Here is a 24,279-nt window from a genome sequence, read left to right as displayed (position 1 = left end):
CCCTTGCTCAGATACACAAACAATACCTCAATTCCTGCTCCTCAAGCCTTTCTTCACTGGTTGCCCAGAAAACAACAGATCCAAATGAGCTCTTCAAGTTCTCCCTCCAAGTTGCCCTTACCGAGCTCTCAAAGCTCGCTTCTTTACCCACGAAGCTTATCCCCAAGGTCAACGGCGATCCTCTTCTCGTGGCCACGCTGTGTGATTGCCAAACCCAGTTTGAAGACGCCATAGATCAATTCGTCCATGCACCCTGGTGACCGGAGACTGCTGCAAGAGATGGTTCTGTGGATCCGATTGGTCATACATACCTTGTTGTTGAAGAATCAAAACCAACAAACAGAGAGCACCAACTCTTTCAACCGTTCAAATGTTATCATGGTTCTGTGGTTCTTGCAATGGCCGCCGCTCCGCTTGGCGCTCGTTGAGGGAAGAAACGAAATTGAAAGGTGGGGTGATATTGACCTTGGTTTTGGGATTTGCTCCTGGTCCACTTTATACGTCGACCACCTCAGCTTCAAGGAATGGTCTTCCGCCGCCGCGTACTTCAGGCAAGTGGTGATGGTCCCCTACTGAATCCAGCTCAGGATTCCAGGCTCATCTCTCCATCTCAACCAGACCCGGGGTTCTTCCCTGCTGGCAAGACGAAATATCTTACTTAATTTACTCTGTCCAGCCCAACCGAGCGCCATCTCGAATACTTGGAGTACATCCATAAGGACAACTCGTACTGTTGGTAATGCAATTCCAGCCTACAACAACAGTCCATGAACAAAGACAAGAAAAGAGAGTACAGATTGTGTGTGTGTGCATGTATGACCAATCGGATCCACGGAATCGTCTCCTACAGCAGTCTCCGGTCACCAGGGTGCATTCACGCCGGAAACTCATCAGAGTCAGACCCCACATCCAATAGCTTCCGATGGATTGGAAGCACTGTTGCAGCGGTCGAGTTCTTCATTGCTACCCTCAACTCTTCAAGCACTGTTGCAGAGGTGGTGCTGTTCAACTCTTGTAGCCCGTCTAAGCAGGACTGCTCATTTGTGATTGCCACGCTGAGCCATGTCCTAAGGTCACTGATCTTGGAAACAGAGCTCGGTAAGGGCACCTTGAAGGCTTGAGAAGCAAGAATTGGGGTTTGTTCGTGTATTCTGAGGTCAGGTGAGATCAACAGTGTTTTTCTTCCAATTGTTAGAATATTTATTACAATGCAAGTATGGAGATTAAAACGGTGGATTTCAATGGAAAAGTAAGGAAGAGTGTCTTTGCCTGACGGTCATAGTACAGGGGGTCTTTGTAGCAAAACAAAGTACAGAGGGCCTTTATCACAGAACCTATAGTACAGGGGGTCTTTGTAATTTACCTTTTTTTGGAAAGCGGAATAGCATTCTTACATTGAACCAAGTGTTCTAAGTTTCTCGTTTGTTCTTTGTTTGACGTCTTTGAGACATTTCCTGTCACTTGGTCCAAAAACAATATGAACTCCTAGGCTCAGTTTGGAAGAAAACGAATGCAAAACCTTATATTTTGTATATGTTTGCACTGTTCATGTTTGCATTTATACTCCTTCCAAACTGACCCTTAAGATTCATCATAAAATAATAAATTCAAAGATTACGACTTTTTGCTCTTCAAATTTTCCAAGGATTTAAGACTGATAACTTAACAGAAACTGGAAGCGCCAGGCTACCCCAGTCCTACCTACCAGAAGGTCCAGAACCAGTTGACCCGCTGCCACCTTAAACCCCATTAACCCAGAATTATCCCCCAGCCCCGATAGGTGAACACTTCCAATGACTCAAATCTGGTCCCACACCAGAACCAGATTGACGTGTCTTCTGTCCAACTCGGAGCCTGGGTGAGGCTGCTGGCTGCTACCAAAAATAGCGAGGGCCCATACAATGCAATGCAAGAGATATGACCATGCTCGGTTGCAGAACTGATGAACGCCATAGGAAACCAGAATAGCTCAGGCAAAACTTGGAATCATTCAGAACTGCAAATTAATAAAAAAGTTGTAGTTCCCACAAAAAATTACACAACAGCTGTTGGAACTTGGAAGGTTGAAGATATGCAGAGATCATTCCTTTAAATCTTCGGATCTTCCCATCTAATCCCTTTCCCAACTCCATTTTGAAGCCTTACAAAATGGCGATACGCTCTGTTACAGTGAACAACAGCCTCCTTCAAAAAATTGATGCCTCCACGGGTAAAGTATAAACTATACGGTCAATTCACATGCATTCGAAGTAACCAAAATCTCCGCTGTTCCATTAAAATCTTCGACTCGTGCTGTATTCTACAATCTCTTAAAATTCTAGTGACACACTTGTTCACTAGAATCAAATCTATAAGTCACTTCAGATCCAGATGCTGATCACAAATCAAGCTCCAAGAAACAGGTTGTTGTAAGCCCTCAACAGTGTAGCCGTAGTTGCCGACCATGAAGGTTTTTTTGTTTTGTGAGTTCCTTCCTCCTCTTTCGAGCCACAGCTGCAACAGCAGCATCCACCAGTCTAGTAGGTACATGCACTTTTTCTTGCCGACCATGAAGATTTTTTTGCTTTGTGAGTTCCTTCCTCCTCTTTCGAGCGAGAGCTGCAACAGCAGCATCCACCAGTCTAACAGGTGCATGCATCTTTTCTTGCAAAGGGCTTGCAACATGACTAGCTGTGGAAGAAAGAGGTTCATCTGCACAAATAGAATGAGGATGGACCTCTTTCTCAGAACGGTTTTTTAGCTTTGTGAGTTCCTTCCTCCTCTTTCGAGCCACAGCTGCAATAGCTGCATCCACCAGTCTCTTGCTCAAGTGCATTGTAGGCGCATGCATCTTTTCTCGCACAGGGCTTGCAACATGACTAGCTATCGAAGAAACAGGTTCATCTCCGCAAGCAGAATGTGGATGGACCTCCTTCTCACAATGGCTTTTTTCCCTTGTGAGTTCCTTCCTCCTCTTTTGAGCCTCAGCTGCAACAGCCGCATCCACCAATCTCCTACTCGAGTACATTGTAAGTACATGCATCTCTTCTTGCGAAGGGCTTGCAACATGACTAACTGTAGAAAAAACAGGTTCCTCTGCACAAGTAGAATGTGGATGGACATGGACCTCTTTCTTACAAAGGTTCTTTTGCTTTGTGAGTTCCTTCCTCCTCATTCGAGCCTCAGCTGCAACGGCCACATCCACCAGGCTCTTACTCAAGTGCATTGTAGGTGCATGCATCTCTTCTCCTGAAGGGCTTGCAACATGACTGGCTGTGGAAAAAACAGGTTCATCTGCGCAAGTAGAATGTGGACGGACCTCTTTCTTACAGAGGAGGTTTTTTCGCTTTGTGAGTTCCTTCCTCTTCTTTCGAGCCTCAGCTGCAACAGCTGCATCCACCAGTCTGCTACTCGAGTGCATTGTAGGTACCGGCATCTTTTCTTGTGAAGGGCTTGCAACATGACTAGCTGTGGAAGAAACAGGTTCATCTGCGCAAGTAGAAAGTAGATGGACCTCTTTCTCACAGAGGTTTTTTTGCTTTGTGAGTTCCTTCCTCCTCTTTCGAGCCGCAGCTGCAACAGCCACATCCACCAGTCTCTTACTCGAGTGCATTGTAGGTGCATGTATCTTTTCTCGCAAAGGACTTGCAGCATGACTAGCTGTTGAAGAAACAGGTTCATCTGTGCAAGTAGAATGCGGATGGACCTCTTTCTCACCCTTGGCAGCAGAAGCACGTCTGGTGCATCTATGAAGCGAAGGCATATGTATTGCTCCCTGAGGATAAGGTCCCAATGTCTGACCTCCAGCTGTCGGGAATTCAATTTCAGGAGGATTGTTCCCAGAGTTTGCTTCTGTAGAACTTGAAACATCTATTTTGACTTCCATGTTTAAAGATGGGTTGTTGCTATCTACATTTAATATTTCTTTTGAAGATTCCCCATCACGCTGGTCATTGTTAGAAGCATCTTCTTGTTTATCCCTCGAACCAGATGAGGCCATGGGGTGAGGCTGGGGGTGGTTTCTATGGTCAGGAAGAGGGAAGTACCATGGACATGGCAATAGATAAAAGGGAGTTCTTGGCTCGTTAGGAAATGGGGTGTTTCCTTGTTCATGTGATGAGATGGGATGCACTTGATCTTGCAGCATGGTAGCATGAACAGGTTGCATTTGGACAGGATTAAACGCTTGGATGATGGAGGGGCAAATAAAAGGTGGAAATGGGAGCCCATTGTAGATGAGAAATGGCAGCTCTGAAGCTGAAGGTGCTGGTATCTCAACATGGGTTGATGCAGTTTCTTCTGGTGTTCCTTGCACTGCAGCCTTTACTTTCTTGGCTATCTGCAGAATGCAAGGGATCAGCTATAAGAATTATTATAATGTTGAAAAAATAGACATTATATACAGCATCAGGTGGAAGTTTTACCCGTGATTTTAACTGTTCATTTCTTTCTTTCAGCAACTTATATTCTTTCACAGCCAAATCCTTTTCCTTCTCTCAGTAAAAGTGTCACAAAAATGTGAATGGGTTCAGTAAATGGTCGTGACGTTAACCTAGGAAAGGAATTCAAGGACAATATGGATTGAGAAAAAAGGGGTAGAGCAAAGCTCTGAAATGTGGTGCAAAGAATAGAAATACTTGGTTAATTCTCCGAATTTTGTTTATCATGCCCATAAAATAGAAATGCTTCTGATAAGGATATACTGAATTAACAGGACCACATACCCGCTTCATGTTCTCATTGGCCCGTGCTAGATCATCAGCTTTTCTTGTCAACTCCTCACACATGGCCTGGGATAAGAGAATGATCACAAGGACTGAAAAATTATGAACATAAGGAGAATCTAATTATATTAAAACAAATAATGCGATCTCATAGATAATATAAAAAAGTAAAATAGGCATTTAACACAAATTTCAGATTATATTTATTGGCATAGAAAATGAAATACCTTTACTAAAAAAAAAGACATGAAAAATGAAATAACAGTGTATTAGATTCTCTGATTTATCTCATATAATTATTCCACAAAAAGGAAAAGGATATTACTTGTACCATTGTTGACCAATCAAATTAACAAACTTTTTGCCAAGTTCCATTTCTATGTCTATCATGTATGGATAACAGACCAAATATATAAAATGTTAATAACATATTCATTTAATTGGTTGACAGATATCCTGAAGATAACATTGATATTCTCATTCCAATCCGTTGCTCTACCTGCAGATCACAATGCTTCCTGGAAAACTTATCTGGCTCATTACTCGAGTAAATCAGATCAAGAACAAATAGCATAATAAACTCCCAAGAGATCTTTTTTATTTCCTAGAATAGGAATTTAACATCCAACTCGATCAACCATCCATATATTATGGAGTGATTGAGAAAAAGAAACTTCTTTTTCTTTTGAGGCCAGATTTCTGCAATTTGCTTAAAATTGGAGCAACTATTAGCTACTAAATCACTCTATCCAGCTTTTCATCATATTCCTCATTCTATAATTTAATATATTCTAGTAATATATAGTTTTTTTCTATTTTATCTTTCTTGCATTCACATCATCAGTTTGTTCCATAAGGCTGCAATCACAGGCAAGGTTCAAAATTTCAACATGGTATGTCCCATATCAGGTACATCATATCGTATCGGTGGCTTGTTGATACGTGAAATACACATCTTTTGGGTTCAAACCCCATTTCAAGGGATAGGCATGCCTTAAACCAACCCCTCTGAAAAGGTTTTGAGAAAAAAAAAATAAGTATGGGGTTCAAAGTACCAATACACCCCTTCCACCATATCAGGGTGTATTGATTCTTTGAACCTTGATCACAGGTAATCATCAGTCCTTTAAAAAATAAATTACTTTGCCTTCATAGAAAGGCAAACACACTTGTGGTAATAGTAATATGAATATCCTGAAAACATATTATCACACAATAGTACATCATGAAAATTATGTAACCAAGATATGCCAAAGGCACAAAGGCACAGAATTCAGGCTCAAATGAATATACTGAACCTAATTTGCATTATCCACAAAATATAGGAATAGAACAAAAAAAGGACATAGGAAACAAAGCATTACCTAGATTAAAGAAAATGTATGAAAATTAAAAAGGTGCTTATGAAAGCCATTTGTTTGATCTAAGTTGATATATGTTTAAAATAGCGTAAGATGGTCTGGTGCTGGTTCAATTAGGAGTTACACTTCTCTAAGTAGCAAGTGTGGTTAAGGAGGTCCTTCTCTTGTACATATTAGTTCAGGAATATGAAGATACGATTCTTCACCCTATCCAGACAACATAGCTAGCCTTGTAACTGTTTTATAAAATTTTACATTTAATCTAAGCAGTATTCCTCCTATCACACAAAAGTCCAGATGCACCCCTCCATTTTTCCCAACTTGCTCTAATTCTCTGGGTGACATCCTCCTCGATCTCTCCCTTGTTATGAAGTATTGAACCAAGGTACCAGAAATGGTCACATTTAGTTATCTCTTGGTTTCCAATCCAAAGTGTTTCCTGATTTACACTCATATTTTCTTTTATCAATAACGGCAGAATTTATTAAGAACAAGAAACTTTACTTACAAGAGGGGGGGGGATAACTTTCTTAACTCCCCCATTTTAGCAAAACAAAAACTACAAGATTAGAAATGAACCCAAAAGAAAGATCCCCCATTCACCCCTTGCTTGGCTAACCCATCAGCAATTAAATCTGATTTACACTCATATTATTACTAAATTTACGTGTCATATACTCTATTTAGTCCTACTTATTTTAAAACCTCTTGTTTCTAGGACATTTGTCCATAAGCTAAATTTTGCATTTAATCCTTCATTAATTTCATCAATTAAAACAATGTCATCTGCAAACAACATGCAATATGGAACCTCTTCTTGAACATGTTTAATTAATTCATCTATGATTAGTGCAAATAGATAAGGGCCAAGTGTAGAACCTTTGTGAAGACCCATCATAACTGTAAAATCTGAAGTCTCTCCCACTAGTGTTCTAACATTGGTTATTGCTCCCTCATACATATCTTTAATTAGGTCTATATACCTATTTTGAACCCCTTTCTTTTCTAAGGCCCACCATATGATCTCTCTAGGAACTCTATCATAAGCCTTTTCTAGATCAATGAACACTATATAAAGATCTTTCCTTTTCTCTCTAAACTTTTCTATCAATCGTCTAAAAAGAAATATAACTTCCATGGTCGATCTCCCTGCTATAAAGCCAAATTGGTTCTCCGCTACACTTGTTTAAAGTCATAATCTTTGTTCAATTATTCTCTCCCAAAGTTTTATAGTGTTGCTCATGAGTTTAATCCCATGATAATTATTACAAATTTGTATGTCACCATTGTTCTTAAATATAGACACCATACTACTACTTTTCCAATCATCAAGCATCCTATTTTCTCTTACTAGCTTATTAAATAGCATAGTTAGCCATAATAATCCTACCTCTCTCATACCTTTCCACACTTCTATTGGAATCCCATCCAATCCTAAAGTCTTTCCCTCCATCTTATTTAGTGCTTCTTTTATTTCAGTAGGTCTAACTCTACAAAGGGTATGTATTATCTTTAACACTATTAGTATTGCTAGCTTCTCCACCATTAGCACCCACTTATTGTTGTTCATTTAATAATTTTTCAAAATAGTTTTTGTTTGATTTCCTCATCTTTTACCAAGAATCTTTGTTCTTCATCTTTAATGCACCTAACATGGTTTAAATCTTTGCCTTTCCTTTCCCTCAGCTTTGCTTTTTTTATCAGCACCACAAAAAATTATTCAATTAATTTTAAAATGAAGATATACAACAACAAGTTATGGGCGAAGATAACAATCCCAAGAAGACTATCCCAATATTTACAAAACAGCCCAAAACACGGATTGTCTCTGAATTCCTTGTTTAGTTAAACCATCAGCCATACTGTTTGCAGATCTCCTAATCCACTTTATTTGGATCACCATGTCTTTAGATATCTGTTTGAAGCACCTGAACTCATTTCTTACCTGCCATATTACTCCTTCCCCCTTTTTCAGCCAACCCACAACTATTTTTGAATCACCTTCAATAATCAGGCTGTCATTCCCATTTCTTTAGCTTTCTCTACTTTGATCTCACCACGTCTCCATTTTGAACAGGGCCTGAATGCATGGCTGGAATGTATCCATTTTCTTCCCTGATTACCCCACAAATACCCAATGCTCCAGGATTGACCATGCAGCTACCATCAAAGTTCAACTTCCATCCAGCACATGGAGGTGACCAGGCCTCATGTACTTTTTGTCTTCTAGAGGAACAGTAAACTATTAGTCCCTACGAGCTGAAGGAATCTTCAACCTTAAAGTCAGCAAAGAGCTTTAATTTTTCACCCAATGTCACCATTAAGGTTATAACCTCTATCACAGCTTTGCTAGTTTATACATTCTTTTTTCTCCCTCTTTAGTGCCCAATTTATGATAAAGCCCATCATAAGCCCTACATTTAGCTTCATCCATTTTCTTTTGACTTCCTTATGGTTTTATGTTTTACCCAATTTTTTGCATTTTTTATCTTTTTGCCATTCTTTGTAGCATGCTCGTTTTTGTATGATTATATTTTGAATCTCTTCATTCCACCACCAAGTTTCTTTAGTACTTTTCTATCTCCCTCTAAATTCTCCTAAGACCTCCTTTGCTACTTTCTTCATATTGTTTGTCATTTCAAGCCAAATATCATTATAATCTTTACATCTAAATTCCAATTCCCTTCTATTATCAAATTGTTTCAAAATTGAGATAGCTTTTCTCCTTTTAGGTTTTCCCACCTAATTCTTGGACACCTATTTTCTTCCCTATTTTGCTTCCATTTCCTAATGCACACATCTACCATCATTAATCTATATTGTATTGTTGAGCTTTCTCTCGGAATAACATTGCAATCTTTACACATCATTCGTTATGTTCTCCTACTAAGGAAAAAAATCAATTTGACTTATGTTTGATCCACTTTTAAATGTTATCAAGTGTTCATCCTTCTTTTGGAAAAATGTGTTTAAAATTGCCATATTATAAGCTACTGCAGAATCTAATATTACACCTCTTGATTTATTCCTCTCCCCAAATCCAAATCCTCCATGTAACCATATCACATCCTATACTTCTTTCTTTTCATGCCCATCTAAGTCTCCTCCTATAAAAAACTTCTATTCCTTTGAAATTTCTTGGATTAATCCTTCTAAATTTTCCCAAAATTTCCTTTTTAATGTTCTCTTCTAAACCCACTTGGTGTGCATAAACACTAATTATGTTAATGACTTTCTCACCTAAAACAAGTCTAATTAAAATTGTTCTATCCCCAATTCTTTTAACATTTACAGTTTCATTTTTTAAGCCCTTATCTACAATTATCGCTACACCATTTCTATTATTCACCTCTCCCATATATCATAATTTGTAGCCATCAATTTCTTTAGCCTTTTAACCCTTCCATTTAGTTTCTTGTAGGCATGCAATATTAACCCTTCTCCTATTTATAGTGTCTACTAATTCCATAGTTTTTCCTATTACATTCCAAATGGCTAAACAAAGTCATGTTTCTTGGATTAGCTTCTTTACCCACCCCCATTCAAAATGATGTGGAAGCCCTTGTCTATTTGACACCCATGGTCGGGTGTTGCCATGGCAAGTCCCTTACGAGAACCATCCTAGCAAACCCTTGCCCACTTAACACTACACTTAGGGCAGGGATTAAAATATCGATACGATAAGCCCTGTATCGGGCGTATCGTATCGGTATTGGTAAGATCGGATACGGGATATGCTACGACCGGTACGATACATGTCCAGACGTGCGTATCGCCAAGATACAGACCAGTATCAGTGTGTATTGCACCGTATTGGCTGATACAGACCGATACACGCTGATACGCGCGCATCTCTTGTGTTGTTCATAAAATGTTCTGATGAAGATTTGAACTCAAGTCTCGGCACCCATGCCACTTCACGCTACCATTCTAAGCCACTATGTCATCATTCAACTTGTGATACTAAGTGAAACAAAATACACTTTATTAACTTTAACATTAACATGAACCTAGACAAAGACATATATGTTTATGTTCAATAATTCTAACTTAAAATAAAAAATATTATTAAAAATTACTATTTTATAAACATTAATGAAGTAAACAGTTTACCAAATTTACATTTATATCAAAATTTATTTTTTACTCTCAATAAATTTATACAAATAAAAATATTAATAATAGATAATTATTTTAGTTTTTAAATTTCATAAATTTGTACATTATATGTATCTTCAAATTTTAATATTTGTCTATAAATTATTCATTGATATTTTAATTTAGACTAAAATATAATGCATTTATTATTTACAAAAATAAAAAATTTTGTTAAAAAATATTCAAGAATATAATATTAAATTGAACTAATCAAATCCACTAATTTAAATTTATATAAAAAATGATTTGTTATTTCAGAAAAAAAAACTAAAGAAAATAAAAATGTTAACAATGGAATCGTTACTTTAATAATTAAAAATTATGAATTTCATATGATATGTATCTTAGAAATTTTAATAATTTTGATATACTTTTAGTTAAGATTAAAAGTAAAAATATGATAATAATATATGTATCTTAGAAAAATTAAAAATTTCATATGATAGTAATTTTGGTATTATCAAATATTTCAAAATTTAATACTTAATTGGCTTTTTTTGTTAATGTTGAAAAGTAAAAATAGAAAATAATTGCTATAAATTTCATATAGGTTTCGTTTGTAAACTAGATTTGGAGAAGGCTTATGATCTTATGGATTGGAGTTTTTTACTAGAGATCCTAGGGTGTTGTAGGTTTGGAGCTAGATGGTGCAATTGAGTAAAGGGTTGTATTAGTTCCTACCATTACTCTGTTTTGGTTAATGGGGTGGTGAAAGACTTTTTCCCAGCTTGTAGAGGCCTTAGACAAGGTGACCCTCTCTCCCCTTTTCTTTTTACCCTAGTTGCAGATGTCTTCAGTAGATTAATCTCTAAAGCAGAAAGGGAAGAGGAAGTTAGAGGCTGGAGGATTGGAAGGAACAATGCCCGGGTAACCCACCTGCAGTTTGTCGATGATATCATAATTTTTTGTGAAGGGGGTGACAAGCGGGAAGTGAGAAATCTCAAAGCATTGTTACAACACTTTGAGAATGTCTCCAATTTGAAGATAAACCTGGATAAGAGTTGTGTGGTAGGGGTTAATCTGAATGAAAATACTTTGCAGTTTGTGGCAGATTGTTTAGGTTGTCCCATTTCTTCTTGGCCCTTGCAGTATCCAGGTCTCCCTCTAGGGGCTAACCCAAAGGAGAGTAGATTTTGGACCCCAATTCTGGAAAAGTTTGAGAGAATATTAGCTTCTTGGAAAAAGAACTACATTTCCATAGGGGATCGAGTGACTTTATTGAGAGCTACCTAACAAATTTATCGGTTTATTTTCTCTCTATCTTTAGGATTCCTATTAGGGAAGCTAAGAAGTTGGAGAGGATAATGAGATCTTTTCTGTAGGAGCCTGGGGAGGAAAAGAAAGATCATCTAATCAATTGGGAAATAGTTTGTAGGAGTAAAGAGGAGGGTGGACTGGGAGTAGGAAGGTTAGCTCAAAGGAATAAAGCATTATTAGGAAAGTGGTTGTGGAGGTGGCCTAGAGAAAGGGAGAGATAGTGGCATGAAGTGATAGCTAGTATACATGGAAGACGGGAAAATGGTTGGGATGCGGGTGTATCACGTCAAGCTATGTTGGCATCTCCTTGGAAAGCAATTCAGAGTGTCTTCCCTCGGTTTCTCAACTTGGTCAAGTATGATGTCAACTCTGGTGACTCTGTTTTATTTTGAGAAGATACTTGAGTGGGTACCATTGCCCTTAAGGACAAATTCCAGGCTCTCTATTCTCTTTCCCTTTACAAGGAAAAAATTGTTTCTCATTTTCTTCCTTCTATTACTTCACCCTCTTCCTTAAGCTGGGACTTTGGTTTTAGGAGAGGTTTGAGGGATGTTGAACTTAATAGTGCTTCAGAATTGTTGTCTCTTCTTGGCAGTGTCTTTCTAGACCCTCTTCGCTCGGATGTGAGACTTTGGTCCCCTCATCCAAAAGGTTTTTTCACTTGTGCTTCCTTTTTCAAGTCCCTTTGCCCTTCCATGGGACAGTTGGGTTTCCCTGCTAAGGAGATTTGGTTCAAACCTGTTCCTCCTAAAATTATAATATTCTGTTGGGAGGTGTTTTATAGAAAAATCAATACTCTGGATTGCTTGAAGAAGAAAAGGCCTTTCATGTGCTTGTCCCCTAACTGGTGTGTACTTTGCAGGGCTAGTGGTGAGGATTGCTCCCACTTATTTGTATCTTGTTCCTTTTCTATAGCTATTTGGAGTTGGATCTTTTCTTTGTTTGGATGCAGGTGGAATCTATCCTTAGAATTAAGTCAGTTGTTCGATCCTTCTTGTTTTGTGTGGCCTACAAAAAAAGGAAAAACGATGTGGAGATGTACTACAGCAGCTTTGTGGACAGTTTGGGAAGAAAGGAATGCTTAGGGTGTTCAAAGAAAAGGAAAGAAGCTTACAAATTGTTGAGGATTGTATATTGACTAGAGCCATTCATTGGCTAAGAACTTTGGACTTATTTCATACGTTTTCCTTTGATGACATTTGGAGTAACTGGAAGGCAGTAGCCACTAGTCATACTAGGAGGGACAAGGCAGATGTAGTGTGGAAGCCTCCGCCTGAAGGTTGGGCAAAGCTGAATTTTGATGGTAGTAGCCAAGGAAACCCAGGCCCTTCAGGGATGGGAGGGGTGCTAAGAGATAGAAAGAGCAACATCCTAGCTTTGTTTTCAGGCCCTGTGGGAATAGGAGACTCAAATAAAGCAGAGATCTTAGCGGCTGTACAAGGCATCCAGATTGCTGAACAGTTAGGAGTTCAACACTTGATAGTTGAAGGAAACTCTAGAATTGTTGTGGAATGGCTGACAAAGCCAGCTTCAGCTATATGGCAATATAGAGATTTATTAAGGAAAGTCAATTGGCTCACAAGAATTATGACAGTTACCTCTCTTTGGGTAGAAAGATCAGCAAATTCCTTAGTGGATGGACTAGCTAAGCAAGGGGTTTCAAGGGATCATTTGTTTTGGGCTGCTATGTAATTTTATTTCTGCTTATCCGGTTCTTAAGTGATGTAATACTTTGTTAGAAGAAGTAACAGCCCGTGCCTCTTCATGGGTTTCCTATATTGCCTTATATTCTGATTTAATAAATTATTTTCATTCATCAAAAAAAATAATTGCTATAGTAATTAAAATATAATAATTTTTTATAGGAAACGGTAACTTTCATTAGATAATTGAAAAGATTACAGGCTTACCACCCACAAAATGGATGGAAAAAGAAAATCAAAAACTTACAAACAGGCCCAAAACAAAGCCTCCCTAGTAACTCCTTGCTTAGCTAAAGTGTCAGCCATTCCATTTGCTGACCTTCTTACCCAATTAAAGTGCACCCCAATCTCCCTTGCTAAGCTAATAACCTCTCTTAGAGGCTGTCTAAGAGACCACACTCCCAGGTTTCCAGTTTGCATCCACCCTATTACCAGCTTGGAGTCTCCTTCCACTTCTAATTGTTGCATGCCCCATTGTTTTGCCAGTTTCAAATCTTGAAGTAAGGCCATTACTTCTGCCCTTAATGAATCTCCCACCCCAATTGGGCCCGAGTAAAGGGTCAAGACTTTTCCTTCCTCGTTTTTGTACACACCCCCAACTCCCAACTAACCTGGATTACCCAAGGAGCTTCATCAAAGTTTAGTTTCACCTTGAACTGAGGCGGTGGTACCCAACAATATTGTACGACAAGGGAGGAAGGCGAGGATATAGCTATAACACTCCAATTTCTAATTAAGTCCGCTGAGGAGAAATCCTTGAAGAGATGATGTACTTTCAGCCAATGCATAACCTTGATGGTGACAACCTCAACAAGTGCTTCCTTGGATTTTTCTTGCCCTAGGAAGATCCTATTGTTTCTCTCTTCCCAAATTGACCATAGGATGGCAGCTCTTGTTATTCTCCACATTACCCTGCCCCTTTTCCTTGGTTGTCGGAAGAAGCTAGAGTAAAAAAGGTTCAGCACACCTAAGGGGGGGTTCTATCTGTAACCAAACAAAGAAGAGAACCAATTCCATATGTTTTGTATCTCGGACTTATAGAATTTAACATAATAATGGTTTTGTGCATGTTTTACTTTGTAAAAACTATATAATATGAGTCTTGGACTCTTGATTGTTGGATTATCAACAAATTTGTATGATATTTATGTATCTTGTTGTATTAGTAATATATTTCTTTATGTATTTATGCTTTATTTGTGACTATTTTGACTTTTAAAATTAGTGTAATTGATGTATTTACAAAATATGTATTATTTTCCTAGTGTATCCATGTGTTTTCATATCTTTCGTCCGTATCCATGCATTTCCAAAGCATATCCATATTTGTATCCGTATCCATATCCAAACTGTCCGATACGATACCCGATACTGATACTTTGATCCTTGGCTTAGGGTGCAATTCGTCATTTTTGGAGAATGCCTTATGATGAAGGCAGATTTGGCCCTCCAGTGAAATTGCGACACGTGGCACCTCGCGACCTGGCACGGCCTGCGCGCGACCTGGCAATCTGGCCCGGACACAGGCGCCGACCTGGCAATCTAGCCCGAACACAGGCGCCAACCTGACAACATGACCCGGACACAGGCGCCGACCTGGCAACCTGGCCCGGACACCGACCCGCCGACTGACACAGGTGCCGACCTGGCAACCTGGCCCGGACACCGACCCGCCGACAGACAGGCGCCGGCCTAGCAACCTGGCCCGGACACCGACCCGTCGACTGACAAGCGCCAACCTGACGACCTGGCCCAGGCGCCGACCTGGACGCCTGGCACAAGCGCCAGCCTGACAACCTCGAGGAGTTCATCACCGTACCCCGGTTCTGACGGGATATGACGTCTTACCATTTGAAGGCTTTTCACCCACCTAACCCGTGAGGGCACCACTATATAAGGACTCCGACCCCTAAAACCAAGAGAAGAAGGAGAAAAGAGTATGGTAACCCCCGCTCTCTAGCTCTCTCATTTCTCTCCAAGCCCTCTGTAATCAGAATGCTAACTTAGGCGTCGGAGAGTCCCCGCCGGGAAAATACCCCCGGGTCCTCTGATTCAGTTCCCGCAGGTCCCTCAGCTCTCGCCGTCTACAAAGGAGAGAAAATCACCTCACGCGGGGGGTAGTCGGGTAGCGCTGCACCAGGGAGCTCCACCATCCTCTGAGTTGCAGACCGCCTAGGAGCAAGTCAAGTGACGAGTTCGCCATCAGGGAGCACTACCAGGTAGTTCACCACCAGGCAGTTCGCCACCAGGGAGCACTGTCGGGCAGTTCGCCACCAGGCAGTTCGCCATCAGGCAGTTCATCACCAGGTAGTTCGTCACCAGGCAGTTCGCCATCAGGCAGTTCGCCACCAGGGAGCACTGCCGGGCAGTTCGCCACCAGGCAGTTCGCCATCAAGCAGTTCGTCACCAGGCAGTTCGCCATCAGGCAACGCCACCAGGCAGTTCGCCACCAGGCAGTTCGCCATCAGGCAGTTCGCCACCGGGCAGTTCGCCACCAGGTAGTTCGCCACCAGGGAGCATCACCAGGCAGTTCGCCACCAGGCAGTTCTCCCCCGGGAAGTTCGCCACCAAGTAGCTCATCACCAAGGCACGTCACCACCAGGTCAAACACGAGGTACTTAGCCAAAAAATTTTACACATCCCAAAAAATGGTACGTGACCAAAAACGGTTACATCAATTGGCGCCGTCAGTGGGAATACGCTACGAAAAGCTAAGTTCTCATCCTACAAAAGCTAAGTTCTCATCCTACCAAAGCTAAGTCCTCACTTTTTTGAAGATATCACTTTATAGTTTACATTTTTTATGAACTCAAAAACTATGCAGGGGGCTAACAGACTAAGTAGCTCTACCAACCTTACTTTCGATTCAGATGATGCCTCATCAGTCCTCTCCGCAAGGTCCCCCTACAAAGATGAGCTCTTCGTGGCTTCCGCGGGAGTTGACAGCCAACAAACTACATAGGCGCCCTTACCGGTCGAGCCTTCCAAGGCTCCCGTGTGAGCTGGCAACCTAAAGTTAGTAGTGCTACCCCCGAAGGTCGAGCCCCTAGTAGCTTCTTGTAGGAGTGGGTGACCAGCATTACGAAGCTGATGCAACACAATCATAGCTCGACACCTCACAAGCAAAGCCTACGAGCCACATTACTGCTTAAGACCCGGTCGCCTCTCCGGCACGGGCAAAGTCAAAAAAGAGTAGACCACGGGTCACTCCCAAAAGCCTACAGGCCACATTACTGCTTAAGACCCGGTCGCCTCTCCGGCGCGGGCAAAGTCAAAAAAGAGTAGACCACGAGTCACTCCCAAAAGCCTACAGGCCACATTACTGCTTAAGACCCGGTCGCCCCTCCGGCACGGGCAAAAGTCAAAAAAGAGTAGACTACGAGTCACTCCCAAAAGCCTACGGGCCACATTACTGCTTAAGACCCAGTCGCCTCTCCGGCACGGGCGAAGATCAAAAAGAGTAGACTATGAGTCACTCCCAAAGCCTGCGGGCCACACTATTGCTAAATATCCAATCGCTTTCTCAGCAGGAACAAAATCAGCAAAAGTGAACTATAAGTTGCCCCAGAGCCTAAGGGCTACACTACTGAAACCGGCAGAGACCCCCTCGTCTTACTGGCAGCTCGCCACATACAGGCAGCTCCCAAAGCCTAAGGAATTGGATCAAAACTTACTAGCTCGTCGACTTACGGGCCAAAAGAAATCTACTCCCTTCGCTGAGTTACTCTCAGCTCGGGAGTGGGGGGCAATTGATGAGGGCAGATTTGGCCCTCCAGTGAAATTGCGACACGTGGCACCTCGCAACCTGGCGCGACCTGGGCGCGACCTGGCGCGGCCTGCGCGCGACCTGGCACGACCTACGCGCGACCTGAGCACGGCCTGCGCGCGAACTGTGCACGACCTGCGCGCGACCTGCGCGACTTGGCCGGATCAGCCTGCCACATGCGGCGACCTGGCAACCTGGCCCGGACACAGGCGCCGACCTGGCAATCTGGCCCGAACACAGGCGCCAACCTGACAACATGACCCGGACACAGGCGCCGACCTGATGACCTGACCTGGAACAGGCGCCGACCTGGCAACCTGGCCGGACACCGACCCGCCGACTGACAGGCGCCGACCTGGCAACCTGGCCCGTACACCGACCTGCCGACTGACACAGGCGCCGACCTGGCAACCTGGCCCGGACACCGACCCGCCGACTGACACAGGCGCCGACCTGGCAACCTGGCCCGGACACCGACCCGCCGACAGACAGGCGCCGGCCTGGCAACCTGGCCCGGACACCAACCCGTCGACTGACAGGCGCCAACCTGACGACCTGGCCCAGGCACCGACCTGGACGCCTGGCACAAGCGCCAGCCTGACAACCTCGAGGAGTTCATCACTGTACCCCGGTTCTGACGGGATATGACGTCTTACCATTTGAAGGCTTTTCACCCACCTAACCCGCGAGGGCACCACTATATAAGGACTCCGACCCCCAAAACCAAGAGAAGGAGAAAAGAGTATGGTAACCCCCGCTCTCTAGCTCTCTCATTTCTCTCCAAGCCCTCTGTAATCAGAATGCTAACTTAGGCGTCGGAGAGTCCCTGCCGAGAAAATACCCCCGGGTCCTCTGATTCAGTTCCCGCAGGTCCCTCAACTCTCGCCGTCTACAAAGGAGAGAAAATCACCTCACGCGGGGGGTAGTCGGGTAGCGCTGCACTAGGGAGCTCCACCATCCTCTGAGTTGCAGACCGCCTAGGAGCAAGTCAAGTGATGAGTTCGCCATCAGGGAGCACTACCAGGTAGTTCGCCATCAGGGAGCACTACCAGGCAGTTTGCCACCAGGGAGCACTACTGGGCGGTTCGCCACCAGGCAGTTCGCCATCAGGCAGTTCGCCATCAGGCAGTTCATCACCAGGCAGTTCGTCACCAGGCAGTTCGCCATCAGGCAGTTCGCCACCAGGGAGCACTGCCGGGCAGTTCGCCACCAGGCAGTTCGCCATCAGGTAGTTCGTCACCAGGCAGTTCGCCATCAGGTAGTTCGTCACCAGGCAGTTCGCCATCAGGCAGCGCCACCAGGCAGTTCGCCACCAGGCAGTTCGCCATCGGGCAGTTCGCCACCAGGCAGTTCGCCACTAGGCAGTTCGCCACCAGGGAGCATCACCAGGCAGTTCGCCACCAGGCAGTTCTCCCCCGGGAAGTTCGCCACCAAGTAGCTCATCACCAAGGCACGTCACCACCAGGTCAAACACGAGGTACTTAGCCAAAAAATTTTACACATCCCAAAAAATGGTACGTGACCAAAAACGGTTACATCACCTTAGATGAGCACGAAAAGGCAAATCAAGATCCATATTCATGAGAGCTTGGCAGAGTTGTTTCCTTTGATCTATAAAATGTTCTTTATATAGGTTATCATGTGCATGTGGATACCAGCATACAATACTTTTTGTACATGGACCCACTTTCTTCTTCAATTAATAAACCATTACCTTGGTTAATTTACTTGAAAGATTTGGTGAGGGGAACAACCTATAAAAGATTTGTTTCCAACAATTTTTTTCTCTTGCCTTGAATAAAGATTATATGGTCTCCAATTGCTTTTCCATGTCTATTCATGGTGTGATTTGGAATTTGGGTTTGAGAAGGGGAATCAGGGACTTTCAAACTTCGGAGATTATTCCCTTGATTAATTTACTTGGAAATATTCTTGTTGATCCTATCACTCTGTATACAAATCTGGACCTTAGAACCATTGTGTTCTTTCTCTTGTGCCTCCTTTTGCAAAGCCCTCTCTAGAAATCCAAAACTTCCTTCTTGAATCCATCTGGAAAGGACTTGTCCAACCTGAAATCAGGGCTTTTGTTGAGAGGTCTACCATGATAGAATCAATACTTGTTAGAATTTGCAAAGGAAAAAGTCTTTTTGGTACCTATCTCCATACAAATGTCTTCTCTGCAAAGCAAATGGGGAGAAAACATTTCACTTACTAATCTCCTACCAATTAGTGAATGCTATGAGGAACTTTTTTCACAGTTTGGATGTAAATGGACAGCACCGACAGATCTAAGAAGCCTCTTTTTTCGAATGCACATTTTAGTCCACCCAAAAGATGAAGCAAAATCATGTGGAGATGCATAAAAACAGTGGTTCTATGGGTGGTTTGGTAGGAACAAAACTCCTGATTGTTCAACAATAAGGAGAAGTCTATTAAACAATATATAAGTCAAAGTTGCACATTGGGTGAAGTAATTGGAGTTTTTTCTCCTTTCTCTACAGAAGATATCATAAAAAATTGGAACATAGTGGCTTATTCTTCTACAATTAAAACTCCTCCCTTATTAGATGGACTTCTCCAAGTTCATGTTCGTGGAATTGAACTTTGATAGTTGCAACCTAGGAAACCCTGGCTTGGTGGGCATTGGAGGGGTTTTTAGAAATGATGAAGGAAATATTGTGGCTTTGTTCCCAGATTCCATAGTTGGAGACTCCCTGAAAATCAGAGATGTGGGTAGTTTTGGATGGGGTGAGACAAGCCAAAGCCATGAATCTCAAAAATCTGACCATTGAAAGGGACTCCAAGGTAGTAGTATGCTGGATTAGGGGGAACCAGTTCCTTTGAAGTATAGATATGTAGTGACTAGTGTGTGTGTGTGTGTGTAAGAGAGAGAAAGAGAGATCTAGGAGTAATTGTATCATCGATTCCAAGATCTGCATATGGGTTGCTCTGATGTATTGGTAAAACATGGAGCCACAAGAAAGGTTCAAAGTATTAGAAACGCCAAGTGTATTGAAAAGGCAATTTTAAGAGACGTATCAGGATACGCCTTGGATACACATGCTTACCAGAGAAAAACTAAGATACGCATATTGGAAACACTATAAATACTTTAATAAATCATAAAAATACATCAACAACACTAAATATAAGACCTCAATGAGGTGTGTATACATTAAATTAATATATTTTAATGGTTTTATGAAGAAATATATTATAGCTAATTACAATTTCATTAAAAATCCTATGCTTAACTATAATTTATAAATTATAATTTTTAAGTTTTAATGTTTTACGGGATGAGAAAAACTCAACTCTCCTATCAAACCATAAAACATGCATTGGCACAACTTCTATGTGAAAATATAATTAATAAGTATTTATTATTTAAATAATTATTATTTATTATTTATTCCCAAAAATTATAAAAAATATATAAACATTAAATAATATATTCAAAAAAATAGTATTATAGAAAAATTTTCAATTGTTTTGTGGATATGATAGATCATCCATAGAATTATAATATATTCAATCATTGTGATCAAATAATTCTAAAAATATAAAAATAAAAATAAAATAATTATTAAAGAAGAAATTTTAATTGGTCTATGGATGTGATAGATCATCCATAGAATTATAATATATTCAATTGTTGTGATCAAATGAAAAAATATAATTAATTAATATTTATTTTTTAATTCTAAAAATATAAAAATCAAAAAAAAATATTAAAGAAGAAATTTCAATTGCTCTATGGATATGATAGATAAATCCATAGATCTAAAACATATTTAGTCTTTATAGGCAGAGAAAAATTTACATTTTCAAATTTTTTGTTAGTTAATATTTTCTCCAAATATCTTCATGAAATTTCCATAAATCTACTGATAACACAAAAAAAAAATTGTGATTTTGAATGTAAGAAATGTAGGTCAACATAAATTTAAACATTCAAGAAAAAAAAGAAATCACAGGATATTATAAAAGATTGATAAAACTTACCTATTTTTGCCATTTTTTTTTCAAAACTTGAAAAATCTTTTTAAAAAATTAATGATTCACACTTGTTTCTTGCAAACTTTTGCAAATCTAGCACTCAAGGAATGAAGTTTGGAGTTTTAGAGTCATTTGGGGCCTTGGGGGTGAAAGAAGGCTCATTTCGGGGAAAAGAAGCTTGCTTTCCCCCTTTAATTTTTTTTAGTTTTTGGTTGTATCTTTTTCGTCGATACGCTACCGATACGCCCTCGATATGCCTCGATACACCCCCGATACGGGTCCGATACGCATGAAAAAAGACAAAACATCCGATTTCCATGCATATCCTGTATCGATTTTTCAAAGATACGATATGATATGCCCTGTATCGGGCGTGTCGTATCGAAATTTTAAACCTTGGTCACAAGGGACAGGTTGTTTTGGAGTCGGGTGGTGTAACTGTACTGCTATTTCGCTATTTTTTTCTGTTTCTTTTTTATCTGGTAATGTTAGTCGTGGATAACAATCCCATTGGATATTTCTTCCCAATGCATATAGTAATAAAATTATGTCAGTTATTCATAAAAAAACCAAAAAAAAAACATTACCTTATTTACCAAGTTAAAACAAAATACTACCAAACATGTGAAACAGAAATTTCTGTAAGGGGCATGAGTATATTTCTTCCTAATGCATGTACTAATAACATTTCTGTTAGTTATTCATCAAAAAAACCATTACCTTATTTACCAAATTAAAACAAAATACTACCAAACAAGCGAAACAGAAATTCCTAAAAGGAGCATAAATATTATATTATTATTGAATGAGCACATATCTACCTGCCTACGGCGAATGGTCTGCCTAGCTGATTCCCTATTTGCTAATACCCTACGTAATCTCCGTGCTTCCTTTTCAGCCTGCATGGAGCTAGCTTCAGCCGAAAGTATGGGATATTGGAAGAATTTCATGTGTGAGAACTAGAAATATTCAGTACCTCAGTCAAATTTCGCTTTGACCTGCCTCTAACAAATGATGCACAACCTGTGGACAATATAGCATTTGATCTAGGTATTCCAGTATCCTGTTCAACCTTCACTCTTTCTACTGTTTCTATTATGGCATTTTGGGTATGATGCCTCTGATCTAACATAGTATCATCCTGTGATAAAAGAAAGATAATGTCAATTCTATACATAGAAATACAAGCTAAGAGGATTGATTACGTCAACACTATCAATAAGGCATATTGGTGAATTACATTCAATATATCATATACACTTGCATTTTTTTGATGAATTAACAGAATTTCTATTAAAAAAGTGAAGGAATCCTTGCCTGTCCAAACTCCAAACTAGGCAGCAGGAACACGACAAACAAAACAGCATAATGCTGACAAAAAAAGAAACATACAAAACAGGAATTACAGATTTACAACAGAGCCCTGGGGCCTGGATCCCCCAATTGCGCCCTTGTCTGAACTCTGGTTACAGTTGCTCATTGATGTATGATGGTAAATGATTAAGGAGTATAATCTTCTTTTTCTCTCTGCGTATTCAGCCTAACCCAGTGTGTGGTTAAAATGTGATAAGCACAAGTCGCTAAGATACAGCAGCAGCCATCAAGGACAGGGAATTAAACTCCCTGTGCCCTTAGGACTCTTAACTAAAATCATGGATGATATCATTCGATAATTTCCAATCCAGACTTTCCGTTTCTCTCAGTATCATGTTTGTGTTTCTTTTGATCAGTTATATCGGGAGAAAAGGACTTGTTACCCAGTTAGAGTTAACTTTCTTTCTTTTTCTGTTATGGGCAATTATATCTAATCTAATATAATTAAAATGTCCTCTCATTTTGGTCTAGGTTTCATCTAAAATCTGCATGTTCCCCAAGTGGCTGCCAATTTGATGCACTAGTCTTAAATCACTAACTCACATAGCCCACACTCAAATATACCAGCAAGCATTCAATAATTACTTGGGTCGAGACAACAAAGCACATTAGCATGGATTGGACATTGGAGACAAGAAATTCCATTATCATCGAAACAAAAAGGAGAACCAAAAAAAAGCATGGAACAAGCTAAATTGGAAAGAAGGTAAATGGAATTAATTCCACGCACATGATCAATCTCCCCATCCCCGCGTACGTGCCTAGAACAAGAACCGGACCCATTTTTACCTCTCATTACCTACCACGGAATCTCCATCAGAACATATAGAGAACCTGCAAAATCAGAGCTATCGCACAAGTCCGAGAGTTTCAACTTAACCATAGTGAATATATACAGAAAGCAAATCCAATCATATCAAAACAGTTTAAAAACATATCAAAAGAACTTAACAAAGAAGGCCCAAGGAAAAGATCCGACGAAACCCGAACAGGATCGAAATACCTAACCTTAGAATACTGAAACTTCACGCTCCCCAAGTCCCTCGCCGGAGGCTCACTCTTAATTCTCTTCCTCGACCTCCTCCCTTTATTCCCCCACTTCCCGCCCGATTCACCGCTAGGGTTTTCGCTCTCAAGCCGCACTAAATGCGCAAAATCTGCTAAAGCTCGCGCCGCATCGAGCTCAATCTTCACCATCCGGTCCACTCTACATTTTGAACCGTTACCTGAATGCGTCTTCTCCATCTCCGCCTCCGCCTCTGCCACCGCCGCCGACGACGACGACGACGATGAGCAAGAACCGGATAATCTGTCTTCCGCGACGTCAGAGCTTACCCTCTGCAACAGAACCCCAATTTCATCCCTTTGCACTTCCTCTTCCAAAGCCATCAAAGAGAGATAGTGATAGAGTCAGTGAAGAGTGATAAAAAGTAGACGAAAAAAGCAATAGAAGCGAAGAAGCTCTGGCTCAGTCGCTCCTCCTACCGTAGGAGGAAAAAAGAGAAAGAAAAAATGCGACTGATCGCACCTATAAGCTATATCCTATTCGATTGTCACGTGTCATCCCCGTCATACTAAACCTCGCCTCCTCCCAACCCGATCTACCCAAGCACGCCACGTTAACCTTGCCATCCACATAGGAAACCGCTTCACCTCCCAAGCGGTCCGATACAGTACTGTGTGCATGTAGTGACAGCAAGACTGACTTTGTATTTACAATCGCGGATCAGAAAGAAAATTCCACGTGGAGTGATCGTAGAGTTTTCCAGTGAATGCATTATTTGTGTTATTTATCGTACAATGAAGGTGTTGGGTTTGTACGACGTGGAAACATGAGAGCCAGAAAGGGAAAAAGGAAAGAGTCAGAGCCTCAGAGACGCCCGACGAAGAGAGAAGGGTGTTGGATCTGATAGGCTGAGAGCGTTTGGGAGAGGAGAGAGGAGGGTACTGCCCACCTT

General features: G+C 41.0%; 1 protein-coding gene across 2 annotated transcripts; it reads right to left on the bottom strand.

Moving 5' to 3' along the window:
• Positions 1-1,965: 1,965 nt before the first annotated feature.
• Positions 1,966-23,829, bottom strand: LOC104588109 (uncharacterized). Of its 2 annotated transcripts, none has more exons than XM_010245932.3 (6): positions 23,330-23,829; positions 21,924-22,088; positions 21,769-21,846; positions 4,704-4,769; positions 4,404-4,469; positions 1,966-4,318 (listed from the first exon to the last, which is right to left on the bottom strand). In XM_010245932.3, the coding sequence occupies exons 1-6, from the start codon at positions 23,708-23,710 to the stop codon at positions 2,417-2,419; spliced, it is 2,658 nt and encodes an 885-aa protein (XP_010244234.1). In that variant the 5' UTR covers positions 23,711-23,829; the 3' UTR covers positions 1,966-2,416. The 2 variants fall into 2 exon arrangements, with proteins under 2 accessions (XP_010244234.1, XP_088746568.1); XM_088890442.1 differs by lacking the exon at positions 23,330-23,829 and adding an exon at positions 23,052-23,235.
• Between the last annotated feature and the right edge of the window lie 450 nt (positions 23,830-24,279).

Source organism: Nelumbo nucifera, chromosome 6 (genome assembly GCF_055504915.1).
Source record: "Nelumbo nucifera cultivar China Antique chromosome 6, China Antique-T2T, whole genome shotgun sequence".
Classification (NCBI taxonomy): Eukaryota; Viridiplantae; Streptophyta; class Magnoliopsida; order Proteales; family Nelumbonaceae; genus Nelumbo; species Nelumbo nucifera.
Note: the sequence above shows the minus strand (reverse complement) of the source record. Positions and strands in the feature narration are given on the sequence as shown.